The following is a 13,611-nucleotide window of genomic DNA, read 5'->3' on the forward strand; positions in this document are numbered from 1 at the left end:
CCGGTGCACTGCGCACCGAGGTGCTAGGCGCCGGGGTCTGGCCCGTAGAGGGAGTGTCCGGGCTAAGTGCCGCCTCCATCAGGAGTTGCCTGAGCCGAAAGTCCCGCTCCTTCTTGGTCCTTGGTCTGAAGGCCTTACAGATCTTGCACTTATCTGTTTGGTGGGACTCTCCCAGGCACTTCAGACAGGAGTCGTGCGGGTCGCTCGTGGGCATAGGCTTCGCGCAGGAGGCGCACTGCTTGAAGCCGGGAGCGTTGGGCATGAGCCCGGCCCCGCGGCCGGGGAAGAAAGGGGGAGACGACCCCCTTAATCCCCTGAGCTACTTAGAACAACTATAACAACTTTTTTAAAAACTATTTAACTATTTAACTATAAACACTATAACTATAACTGCTAATAACCAACAAAGCTAGGGAGAGTGGAGAACAGCTAAGCAGCGCTCCACAGTTCCAACGACCGTCAGGGGCGGTAAGAAGGAACTGAGGGGGCGCCGGGTCGGCTGGGGTATATATTCAGCGCCATGAAGGCGCCACTCTAGGGGGCTCCACAGCCGACCCGCCGGTGTTGCTAGGGTAGAAAATCTTCCGACGATCGTGCACGCGGCGCGCACACACCTAATGGAATGGATATGAGCAAGCACTCGAAGAAGAACTCAGTGTTCACAAGATTATCTTTCCAGTCAGAATAAGAGGGAGAGGATTCTGTTTGTTGTGCCCAAGTTTTTTCCCTTCCAGCTCATCCCCTCCTTGCTCCAGCATGCCATGAGGGCAGCTGTGCCATCCCACTTTCCAAGAACTGCAGAATGTTATAAATACAGGATTATGAATTCAGTGCAGGGTCAAGCAGGAGGTTGGCGGTGGGCGGAGACGGAATCGTAAGTGATTCCACCTCACACTTAAGTTCCCTCACACTTGCAAATAACAAGAGGTGAATACAGAAAAATGCAGATGAATTGAATTGTCTTGGATTAAATGCTGAATAATGCTTCATTTACCTCAGTGTACATAGCTCTTTATTGAAGTTCTTATTTCAGAAAGCACAGCTTCCCCATATGCTCAACTCTTCTGGCGCAGAAATCATGGAGTAACAGATTTACAAAGATTAGCCACTAGCGATTAAAATAGTGCCAAATGTGCTTTGCCTGTGGCTTCAGACATGCCACATGGCTCCCGCTGAACTGCATGGCATTTGGCAGACACTGGTAGATTGCCTAACTAGCAGATTTCTTTCATAGTCAGATTAGATTGTTCAAGTGTATTTTAGAATACTACATTGCTAGTGAAAGCATCTCTAACTTTCCACATCAAGCCAAGTGGATGGCTCAGATTTGGTAATGCTAGTGTTCAGTTGTCAATTGTCTTTCGTTAGTTAGAAGACTATATCCATTCTGTCAAAATCTTGTCTTTGCCTTTGTAGATTGAGACTGATATGAAAACAATAAATGCAGAGGTTGCAGAAGAAGTTACTGCTACTCCTGATGGGACAGCGAACCTGCCTCTGCAAGAGAATATAACGATACAAGCAGGTATTCCTTAAACTCTTCTTCAGACTTTTCCCATGACACAAATTCTGACCGCAGTATGTCAGAGTGTAGACAATATTGCAAAATAAGCACAGATTATTTTTAATTGCTTTTGATCTTTTTCGCTTGTTTTTTAAGTCTTAAATTTGAGGTTTCTGGGCATGCATGTTTTGCTATAGTTGGATTTTTTGAGCTTCCTGTTTATTTAAAAGACCAGGCCCATTTTTGTATTTATAATTAAGATACTCTTACATATAACGCAAAGTGCATGTGGGTGCTTTAGATACTTATTCCAGTTACATACTGCAGCCACATTTTCACTTATTGCAGAAGCAAAAATGTAGAACAATCTTTCCAAAAATTCTTGCTCCCCATGAAGGTAAAAATGACTACCCTAACTCCTTTCTATTGACATAGGACAAAAGGTGTCACTCCTTATGCTGGAAATGTATTCCAGGCAACAAGCTCTGTAAAATGTACTAAGAAAGCATCAATATCTTATGCGGGAGCATAATGATTTAAGAATCCAATGCAAGAGTCCACAAAGCATTCTGCATATTTTTACATTCCAGAGGGTGATGCCTTGGTAACCTCAGTGCAAGCCCTCTGCCAGCAGGCTGCATTTGTGTTTGTGTGCTAGCAAATTGGTAATCTTTGTAATTTGCCCTTTAGTGAAGCAATAATTTCTCTTCTAAATTCTATGTTCTAATTACAGGCTGCAAGGGAATTCTTACTACAACTAATTAAGTTTCAATTTGCAAACTCCACAATACAGTGGAAAATGAGGCGGGTAGAGAGGCTCCTAAATAGAGGAGGGGCTACAGCCTTTAAGGTACAAAACAGAAATGAAATAGACGAGACAAACAGAAGGACAAAAGATAAATAGTGGTGAGGAGGGAATGCACATCCTTTGAACAGTCTCCTACGAAAACAGTGAAAGCCTCCTTTCTGGAGGCATTTGAGACTAGACCTGCTGAAGAGCTAGCAAAATACTGTAGGTCAGTGGTTCTTCTGTCAATAGAATCGAGCGTTTTGAACAAAGCAAGCAATGGAGGGCTGCGGTGTTGAAAGGGAAGGTGGTGCCCATAAAACTTTGTTCTCCCTTTGCTGGCAGAGGTTGGGCTAGATGTGAAATAGGTTACCCTTCACATATCTAATTAAGATTCTAGTGACTGACTTTACTTTTTTTCCCTCAGGCTTTCTGTGAGTTTGGCGAGGCAAGATTGCTAGAATAAGCGTGCAATTTGAGTCATGTTGCTGCATAATAGTTACAAATATGACTAAAATTCCCATAACATTTTAAGTTATCAATTAGTAGCCTGTGTCAGTTATGTTCTCCTCTCCCCAGGCCATATCGGCTCCATCCTACTTCCCTCTAACAGTGTAGGAAGCCTTCTGCTTGCCACAATTTGTCTTCAGCCCAGTAGTGCTGTCAGCCCTGGAACAGGAGACTTCTACCTGGAGCTGCCACTGGCTTTCTGAACTCTACCTCTCTTGGTTCTGTGTGATGTGGGAGCTGGAGCTGGGTATCAGATGGCAGTATAAGTCTAAAAGCAGGGAAAGGGTGGTCTGATGAACAGGATGGGCATCCCAAACTGTCACAAATCCATTTCCCTGTCACAGCACCTGTAACGGGAACTCACCATAAAGCTTCTGGACAAGAAAGTGTGCTGGGGTAAAGTAGTGATTGTCTCTACACCGGTCATTGTCTGTAGGTGAATGGCTAGCTGGAGAATCAAGTGCTCTTAACCCAGCCAGTCACTGACTGGGCAATGTCCTCCCTCGAGGTCACTGTTCTACTCTGAAGCACAGAAGTGATAATGTGCAGCACATGGTGTCCTGGACACTGTTTCAGTCTCCCAGCAGTGTATAAAGATCAGCACAGATTCCAGCCGGAAAGCAGGGTGTTCTCATTTTTTAAACCTTTATGCTACAGTAGCAGGGAACACTTTCTTCTTATTTCAAGCCCTGTATGACATAGGTCAGAAAGCTTAACGCCTGCTTCAGGTCCTACAGGTCTCTGAGGCTGAGCAAACAAAAGGAAGCAGAAGGTCTGCATCAGCATGTTGCGTGCACTATTGTCTCAAGCTCCTGAGGAAAGCTACATTAAATAGTAACTCTTTCAGAGTTAATTGTAAAGCAGGGTCTGTCTAAGCTTGCCAGTCTTCTGGGTTATGGTGTAGCCTCTATTCACTGGCATCCAGCCTATTAGGGAGCAGCAGCGTCACTACTTTGCATACCATTCCTTTCAGTAAACAAGTGTTCTGATGGCTGGAGATGCTGTGTTTCTGGTGAGCTCAGGTTTGGAAACATGTGACCTTCTACAAAAGGACACAGCATTTAATTACATCTCCAAGCATGATGGAAGTACAATTCTTTTTTTGTTCCTAAAGTGGCAATGGTAACACCTAATGTCTCTGCCTCTGAGCAGCAGCTACCAGATAAAGAATCTTGGCCTCTTCACTAAGCTTCACGGGCACAATTATAATTCCTGTGCAGAGAGCTGGTCCAGAATTCTAAGCAGGTCTGACCAGAAGCCTTAACTTCACACCAGGATAGACGTTAATCTATTCTGGATAAATTCCTGCAATTGTCAGAGATGATATTAAATCCAGTTTTTATGTTGCACGCCACAGTTTTTCAGGTCAGATTTGCTTTCTTTATAAAAAAGGCCTATTTTAAGCTATTTGAATGGGCATTACAGCCTTGTCAGACACTCTAAAAGGGATTCCAAATAGGAAACATTTTGTTTCAGGTCAAAGTAGTTCTCTGGCTTATGTTATGGAGGTCAGTCGATGATCACAATGGTCTCTTCTGGCCATGGAATCTATGAACTGGTTGGGCCTTTCTTCCATTTGCCCATAATGAACCCAACTAGTCATGATGACTGGTCTCAAAGCAGCCACTACCTTCCATCTGTTTATCAGTTCATCTTTATGCATCATGTACCCAATATGATGCAACTATTATGGACAATATACCTTGTGGTAGAAAAAAAAAATCATTGTTTTTGAAAGCAGAGGAGGTTTTACTACTGCTGCATGAGACCTCCAGCTGGTCTCCCACATTGAAGTCCGCCAAAGTAACTTTAAACATTCAAGTTAGAATTTCCTAAAAAGTCATGTAGCTTGTGTAGATTAGTTTCTTCATGACAGTAGAGGCAAATATTCAAGTTGTCAAGGACAAAGTTCACTCAAAGATCAGTAGCAAACCAAGTGTATTTTGAAAAGACATGACATTTAAAAAGTATATGTAGAAAGCTTCTCTCCATAGTAAGAGAAACAGAAGTCTTTAAATTCAAGGCTTATTTTCGTGAACGTTTGTTTTCTATGAGCAACACCACAAGCCGGTTACGAAGGAACTTTATTTCCTTAGCATACGACTTTTGGAATAAGTCTCTTAGCTTTTTGCGTAAAGCTCCCAAAGATGGAAGGTGATGGCAGTCTGGTATGTTCAGGAGGCTGCAGAAGAACTCATTCCACAATTCTGCATTAGGAATCCTAGAAGAGAAAAACAAGCACTTCATTACAGCATCAGCATATCAAGACTGTTCTCAATATATTTAGTTTCAGTTGACCTGCTCAGTACACTTATTCCAGTTACAGCAAACAAGTAAGTTACCTATACATAGAGAAACCCACTGTAATAGGAAGAAACAAGTGTATTGTCTAGTCATTCAGTGGCAACAAGTACAACTGTTCTGTTATCGTACTTGACTATGTAGTTGAATTTCTTTCTAGCCCCCCTCTCCCCATAGAGTGTATTGCCTTCTTAAATAGGCCAATGTTTTCATCCCCCCAGGAACTTCCAACCCAGGGCATTTGTGGACCTTAATCCTTAGACAAGATAATGCAATTTAACTAAGCAACATGTTACAAAGGAGCCAGTCAAACTTGCTGACTAATGTACTGTCATGTGTTAAGCCTATTTGTTGTAAATTTTCCTTAACTTCTTGGAATCTAGCACGTCCACTGCTGAAAAGCAGTTTGTGCCAGAAAGGCTTCCTTCATCAAGTACAATGCCTCCTCCAGCAGCATGTGTGCGTATGAACTTGCCACACTTCAGCTTGTAATCGTGGGTTTTAAATCATCAGGAGGGTAACTAAGACACTTTAAAAGCTAATTCTATGTTATCAGCTTCCCCAGAACTGGGTGTAGAAGATAAATCTCTCTAGCCATCTAAAACGAGTAGTTTTAGCTGCATTTTATAAAAAGGTTCTCCTGAGGAGCTCCCCTTAAGATGCAGTGAGACCAACCTTCTGAAGACTCCTTCAGTTTTCCAGATCCCTTCTTCATTTCTCACCCTCATGTAGGTGCCAAAGAGCATGCAGTATATTGTTCCAGCAATTCCAAAGTAATCAGTCTAAAAAGAGAGAGATGTGTCTATTGTGAAGAAGTCCAGATTAATGATTTAGCATTATTACTTAAAAGGTGATCTGAAAACTCATGCTGCTCAAGTATTTTGTGGAACATATTTTCTTGATACCTTATGATTTCAGCTGGACAAGTCATGTGAGCAGAAGTTGCAGGATCAGGCCTTTATATAACAATAGCTGTGATCTTAGTTATCAGTGGAAGTTACAGCAGAAAGAAATGCAAACCTGTTTTGCTACGTCCATGCAGAATCCTGCCTATCAAGTTTAAGTGCTGGACTCATATCAGATGGCCAGAATTTAATCACCTAGGCCTGGATCCACAAAGAGACTTAGGCATCGCAACATTGAGCATCATGGCACCTAATGTTTAGGCACCTAGAGAGGGGGGTTAAAAAACCTCAAACAAATCCAAAATCCCACATAAACATTACAATCCACGAAACCTGAGTTTAGCATCTAGGCTCCCTATACAAGGCATCCCGACGCCTACAATGGGGTGGAAGTGCACATGCTCAGAGGCAGAAACGTAGAGCTGAGTGAGTTTAGGCACCAACAGGGTTTGGCAGGGGTTTTGTGGATTGCAGGGAGCCTAAAACTGGGACTTAGACTCCTAAATCTGTGATTTAGGAGCCTATGTACCTTTGTGGATTGGGGCCCAAGTGCTCAGATTATTACATCTATGTAATCTCATACCTGGTAGTTCCATGGTTTCTGTGTCAGCATTTCAATGCACTGAAATCCAGATGTCTCACACTTTCCTGTAAACGCAGTTCCTTCAGGAAAGAGTTTCAGGTCTATACTTTGACCCAAGTCAATGACTGTCAGACCATGAGAGAGACTGTCTATGTCACAGGTGTCATTATCCAAAAGCCTGCAGTAAATGAGTAAATGATTGCCACGTAATTATTAAAACCACAATACAAAAGGATAGTAGTTTTGGTGCTAAAGGGAAATACTTGCCTTTCTCCAAGTATGAAGTTATCAGGTTTAATGTCACCATGAATGATTCCACAGTTATGGAGCTCTTCCACCATGTATAGAATTTTTACAGCAAAATAGATTACTAGTGCTTGAGGCATCACTTTTTCAGGAAGCTTTTTGTAAATATTTATGGTATTCTGTAAACAAAGATATGGGGAAAGGAAAAGAGACAGAATGTCAACCACACCGAAAGATAGCTTTACATAATATACATTGTAGCTCCATATTTGCAAAACAGAGTAGTGGAAAATAAACCTACAACAAGTGTTTTTGTAAAGCAAAGAGGAACAATGGATTACTATGCATTGCAATGTATTTCAGTTCCTAAAAGGTTACAAATATACCTCTTCAGACCACAAGTCTTAGTGCACCTACCAGTAAAGTTCCATAGTTGTATAGCTCACCAACTAATATACTTCCATTTTGGAAGAAGTGAGCAGAATAAAACTGGATGTAGAGATGTCGCACACTTGGTTTAAGCCTCTCCATCAGCTGAGATGCTATATAGAACTCCCAAGGGCTTGCAGGCTTCTGCACCTGTAATCAAACACTCCATATTAAATGGTGATATAATCCAATAGGTTTATCTAGTAAATTGAAGGAAGATGGGAAAATCTTCCCATATAATTACAGTGACCTGAATGCTTGTGCATTTTTCTTTTCACACTAGATTGAGATCCCGTTGTGGGGTAGGAAGTCTGGGTTGGGGAAAGAGGCCTGTTATGCCTTTGAGAAACCTCTTCGTAGTTGGGCGGAAAAAACCTGAATACCCTTGCTGTTAAGTGTACTTAGGATATACCCTGTCATGGGAAATCCCCAGACAGGGGCCCAAAGAAAAGAACAAAATCTAAAATAAAGGGTTGGGGTTTTTTAGAAGTAATCTCTTTATCCCTTTCTTTCTTTTTGTTAAAGCAAATCTCCAAAAGGTAGCTAAAAACTAACAATTCTAAAGAAGTTAACAATCCACTAACGGACAGCTAAAGCTGCATCTCTAGCCAGGGGCGGTTGGGACGGGTTTGTGTGCACAGCACTGGATAGCCTCGTGGCAGAGCATGAGGGGTTGCAGCACATGCGCGGGGCGAAGGGACACTGCTACTGAAGTGCTCTGATTAGCAGTGCAGGGACACAGACACACCTACAGTGGAGCACCCATAGGGACACTGCTCAAAGAAGAATGTTTGTTTAGGCTAATTCACTACTTCCACCTTGCTGAGATTTAATGCCCTGCGATGGCAGGGTCTTGGTGCACCTTAGTCCTTCCATTCTCTGCCTGGTGGTGTTGGTGGCCTGTGATATACAGCATGTCAGACTAGGTGATCTAGAACTTTCCAGCCTTGAACTCTATGACTGATCTTGAAAAAGTGCTCCAACCATTCAGCTCACAGCAATATGATTGCCTATATGGTTAGAAGCTTATTTCTATATAGATTGTCTTTTATTTAAAATAAGATTAAAATTGGCATTTAAGCCTACTGCAGGCAGTACACCATCTTGCTTAAAGTGACAATTTATGACAAACAGCCATAGAGGAGGCTAGTACAACACTGGAAACCCAATTTCCACTTCACATTGAGTACTAGAGCCAAGGAATCTATGTACTTAAACCACTATCAGGTAAAAAAAATAATCACATTTAAAAACTTGGTTTTCTCATTCTTTGAAGTAGACGGTACAGAGAAGAGCTAAACAAAAAAAAAAAAAGTATTCAAGGGCTGGAAAAATGCCTTACAGTGAATTACGGGAACTCAATTGTTTTCATTTATCAGAAAGATTGAGAGCTGTCTTGATTAGCACCTAAGTATACTCACAGGGAAAAAATACCAGGTATTGGAGGGCTCTTTAACTTCGTGGTGAAAGGCATAACAAGAACCAATGGCGGGAAACTGAAGACAGACAAAGTCCATTTAGAGCAATTGTTCTCAACCTTTGCAGACTACTGTACCCCTTTCAGGAGTCTGATTTGTCTTGTGTACCCCCCAAGTTTCACCTCACTTAAAAACTACTTGCTTAAAAATACAAAAGTGTCACAGCACACTATTACTGAACAATTGCTTACCTTTCCATTTTTATCGTATAATTATAAAATAAACCAATTGGAATATAAATATTGTATTTACATGTCAGTGTATAGTATATAGAGCAGTATAATCAAGTCGTTTATATGAAATTTCAGTTTGTGCTGACTTCGCTAGTGCTTTTTATGGAGCCTGTTGTAAAATTAGACAAATATCTAGATGAGTTGATGTACCCCCTGGAAGACCTCTGCATACCCTGAGGGGTACGTGTACCCCTGGTTGAGAACCACTGCCTTAGAGGTTAGGCACTTTAAGGAATCCACTTAGTTACACATCTCAGACTACTGGTTGAATTACTAAGGGACCTCAGCGAAGCCAGCTCTAAAAGTTATCTGACAAGCTATTCAGAACCAAAGCCACTTACCTTTAATATTATTTTCTGGTTATTTTTAGGGTTATTTGTATCCAGGACAGAAGCCTGATAGACATGAGCAAAAGCCCCTTCTCCAAGTAAGCACTCCACATGGAATGAGTTAGGACCTTTGGCAGTTTAGGAAGGAGATGAAAGATACAATAAATTAATGAGTTCTAGTTACAAAGCTTCCTCTTCAGCAAAGCTTTCTAGACAGAATGAACTGGCCAAGCACATTACAACAGCACTGTACGTTATTGCTTTGGTGTGTTATAAACACCTTTACTGTCGTACTCGGTGACCCTCAGGCTGTGTAACAAACAGGTATTAAATAAGTTTAAAATCTCAGAAGCTCCATGGCACCCTCATATTGCAATCACTATAATGCTTTCTAGTAGGTGTGTGGCAATTTTCTCCAAAAAAGGCCATAGTTTTGGAGTTTAGTGTACCCGCCTGTAGCGGGATGGCCACCTGCTCCACCCCTGACAGGGTTAAAACTAGCCTGGGGAGAGGAGGGCTGGGAGAACAGCCCAGGCTGAGTGGGAAGCAGGCTCAGTAGGGGCCATGCCCCAGTCAGGGCACAGCTGGCCTGTATAAGAGGCTGGGAGCCAGGAGCTCAACAGTCTCTCTCTGCTTGTAGAGAGAGAAGGGCCTGGCTGCAAGGGAGCTGAGCAGGGTACTGGGAGTGGAGCAGGGCTGGGGGAAGGCCAGAGAAGCTGAGGAGCTCCAGCCTGGAAAACCCCCAGGCTGCGGGCCTAGCTGAGGGCCTAAGACCAGTACTGGGGCTGCGGCGGGGCAGCCCAGCTATAGAGAGAGGCAGTAGGTCCAATCCAATCTTGCCTGTGATGAGTGGCATGTACTACAGTCTGCCCCAGGGAGTGGGGCTAGATGGTGACTGGCAGTAGCTGTACACGGAGGCGAGGTGGGGTTAGTAGGTGGGGGTTCCCCTGTGGGCGGGAGACCCTGAGACTGAGGGATTCTGCAAGGGGGGCAGAAACCCAGTGAAGGGGCACTGGGGTCCTGGGAGGGACACGGGGGCCAGAGTGAGGTAAGGCAGATCACCGGCCTGCAAAGGGCGCTCCTGGCTGGAAAATGAGCTAATTCCAGAGGATGGCCAGCAGGAGGCGCCACAGGGGCGAGTCCAGCCCTACACACATCCACATCATATATATCTTGCAAGCTTATTTTATGTATGTTTAGAGACGGTATGATGTGGAGCTGTCAAGGGGTGCTGTAAACAAGGTGAAACAATGGTATCCAAAATGAGTTTCATTGTTTGCAGTTCCAGAAATATTGCAATGTGACTATGTCTACAGTTTTTACTGCTTAATTTCAACACCTTAAGGTGGTGTTTTATTGGTCAAAGCTACCATATGACAATGTATGAAGAGATTTTTTTTACTGGTTTTGCATGGTCAAATATTCTCCCCCCGACCCCACCCCCGAAATAATGCACCTGTTTAGCATGTGGCAAAAAATGGCAAATAGCAGCATTTTGCAGTATACCAACATGAAATATTTTCACGTGGCATATTCTTAATTGTTGAAGTGTCTCACTAGTGATTATAAGTTATCCATATTTGCAGCTGAAGTTTGTTAACAAGATCAGTCTGGCACTGAAGGTTGTGCACCAGTAGCAGCAAATTGTATTGCATAGTCCAAAATATGTATATCGTTAGTATATATGAAGTGATGAGATTTTGCTGTATGGTTGTTACTGAAATATGTTGTAAGTTTGAGAGTCTCCACTGCTAGTTCTCCAGTGACAACAAAGGAGATGATCCACTCCCCGGAGGGTGTTAAATGACCATTAATCAGCAGGGGAATTGTGATCAAGGGATTTACAATGCTGTCAGAGGACTGGGCAAGCATCATACAAAAGGAGGATGGCTCAACTCTGACTCAGCAAAGCCCACCAGGACTGGTCTGGGCTGGTGTCGTCCAGGCACATGGGCTGAGGATATAAAATAGGGGACAGTGGCATCACGCTTTTGCCATTCTCCTTCCCCACTTACACTGGAAGCAACAAGAACGCTGGGAAGACAAAGACTTGAGACTGGTCCCAGGCTCAAAGGGGAAGCTTGTGTACTAAGAACTATAATCTACCCGCAGCATTGAGTGAGTTGAGAATAATTGCTTGATCCAAATATTGCCTAGTCTAATAAGGCTTCAGATTTAGATTGTACACTTACTTTTTATTTTCTTTGGTAATTATCTCTGACCTTTTGTGCCTATCACTTATAATCTATCTTTCTGTAGTTAATAAATCTGTTTTACATTTTACCTAAAATAGTGTGTTTTGCTTGAAGTGCTTGAGAAATCTCAGCTCAGTTTACAAAGGCTGGTGTGTGTCCTCTCCACATTTGAGGGAGGGGTGGACTGGGTAATAAACTTACACTGGTCAGGCTTCTGACCAGGGCAAGACGGTACAGTCCTGGGGTACAAGGCTGGAGGCTTGGGAGATTTGCTGCTGCCTTTCTCTGTGTGATTCGTGAATGGCTCAGGGAGCATTCATGCAATCTAGCTGGGTATGGAGCTCCCCATGCTGTTGTATTGAGTGATAACAGGGCGGGAAGGGTTTGATGCTTGTCACTAGCAAAGCACTGTGTGGGACAGGGAGAGTTAAGGAGGCACAGGGGTCCCACAGTCCCAGGTTATACCCTGGGGATTCCATCATACTTGTGCACAATGAAAAATGGTGGTGGTAATTCTAACAATATACTTTGGGAATTTTACTTCATATGGTGTAACTTCCACATAGACATGGAGGATACAAGCCCCTTGAAGCTTACATCAAAGAGAAAAGACTCTCCACAAATATTGAAAAAAATCTACACTACCTCATTTACAGTGTCGCAGCTAAATCAGGGTAGTCTTCCAGTGAAGACACTCTAAGCTGATGGGGGAGACCTCTTCCGTCGACGTAATAACTCTTGCCTCTGCGAGAGGCAGTCTTGGCAGGAAAAGCTCTCCTGCTGACACAGCGCTGTCTACACCAGCGCTTAGATCGGTCTAGCTTACATTCACACCCCTGAACGACACAAGTTATACCGAAGAAATTCATAGTGTAGACATAGCCTTAGTCACCCAATGGGACCCATCCCTTTGTCCCTTTTCCATGCTGATGGAACAATGAGAAGAACAAAGCTGAATTAGGCCCTCTGCTGGAAGCTCAAGCTGAAAGAATCCATAAGCTAAGAGCATGTAACAGAGAAACCACAGCATAGATCAGAGGTGCCAGGGCTGCCATACAAACGATGGCTGGAGACAAATGTCATACATTAGATCAGTGGTGGATTAGCCACTGGGCCAATGGGGGCTCATGCCTTGGCCAACTGGGGAGCCCCGAAAAAAATCTGCTACTGCCAGCTGAAGGCCCCCCGGCTCCTGACCCCGTTGGAAGCTACTGGGCGGAGGACTCTCCAGCAACCCCCACCCATTCCGGGAAGAAGCCGTGGAGCGCCAGGGAAACCCCCAGTGCCCGGACATGGCCCTGGGACTGGAGGAGCTCTCACTCCCCACTGTGGCCCGGGGCCATGGCACAGGGACAGAGTTTCTCCCGTCTTGTGGCCACAGTGGGGGCAGAAAGGAGCAAAAGGGGTTGTGGGGCTGTGAGGGGACGGACGCTGGGTGGAACAGGGGTGGGGCCCCGAGGAAGGGGCAGAAAGGGGTGGAGCTGTGGGCAGGGCCACAGGAAGGCAGAAGGAACAGGGGCGGGGCTGCAGGCGGAAGCACTGGGGAGGGGCAGGGGCCCAAGAAACCTTAATCTGCCTCTGCATTAAAAGAATTGGCTGTTGAATACTTGAGGCAGGTCCTACCAGGATTTCAGAAAGCTAATTCCACAATCAAAGTCTTTGACAGATATGACAACAGTAACTGAAAACTACAGAAAGACAGTGCCGGACAGGATTTAAGGTTGGACACAAGAAATGCCCTGTGCCTTCATGGAAAAAAGTTTCTAAACATGGTATCTAACAAGCAATCGCGTGTAAAATTCTTCTGTGAATATATGGCTCAAAAGGCAACAGAGTGTAGGAGCACAATCAAACACAAATACTCCTTGCTGGAGGCTTTTTTAGTGGCGAAGTAGCAAAGTCCATCTCCAGAACAGGCACCGAAGAAGCCCAAGATTTGTACAGTACTCAAGATGAAACGGATACAAGGACGCTTCTGCATGCTGTGTGCCTCAATATGGCTTTTGGGTCTCTTGGTATCAAAGATATCATAATAATTAGGTCTCCCGATACAGATATGTTGGTCTTCGCTGCTCACTATTTTCCAAAAATGGAACATATAGAGAACAAAT

The 13,611-nt window shown here is 43.8% G+C and overlaps 1 protein-coding gene across 1 annotated transcript in view; it reads right to left on the bottom strand.

Annotated features, from left to right (window-relative positions):
- Positions 1-1,026: 1,026 nt before the first annotated feature.
- Positions 1,027-13,611, bottom strand: part of BUB1 (BUB1 mitotic checkpoint serine/threonine kinase) — a 45,938-nt gene continuing 33,353 nt past the window's right edge. Inside the window, exons 20-25 of the mRNA XM_054021424.1 lie at positions 9,318-9,433; positions 7,254-7,415; positions 6,858-7,015; positions 6,591-6,768; positions 5,778-5,884; positions 1,027-5,022 (exon numbers count right to left, since the gene is read on the bottom strand). Coding sequence (XP_053877399.1) covers positions 4,827-5,022; positions 5,778-5,884; positions 6,591-6,768; positions 6,858-7,015; positions 7,254-7,415; positions 9,318-9,433 — 917 coding nt within the window. The 3' untranslated portion in view covers positions 1,027-4,826. The remainder of the gene's footprint in view (positions 5,023-5,777; positions 5,885-6,590; positions 6,769-6,857; positions 7,016-7,253; positions 7,416-9,317; positions 9,434-13,611) is intronic.

Source organism: Malaclemys terrapin, chromosome 3, assembly GCF_027887155.1.
Source record: "Malaclemys terrapin pileata isolate rMalTer1 chromosome 3, rMalTer1.hap1, whole genome shotgun sequence".
Classification (NCBI taxonomy): domain Eukaryota; kingdom Metazoa; phylum Chordata; order Testudines; family Emydidae; genus Malaclemys; species Malaclemys terrapin.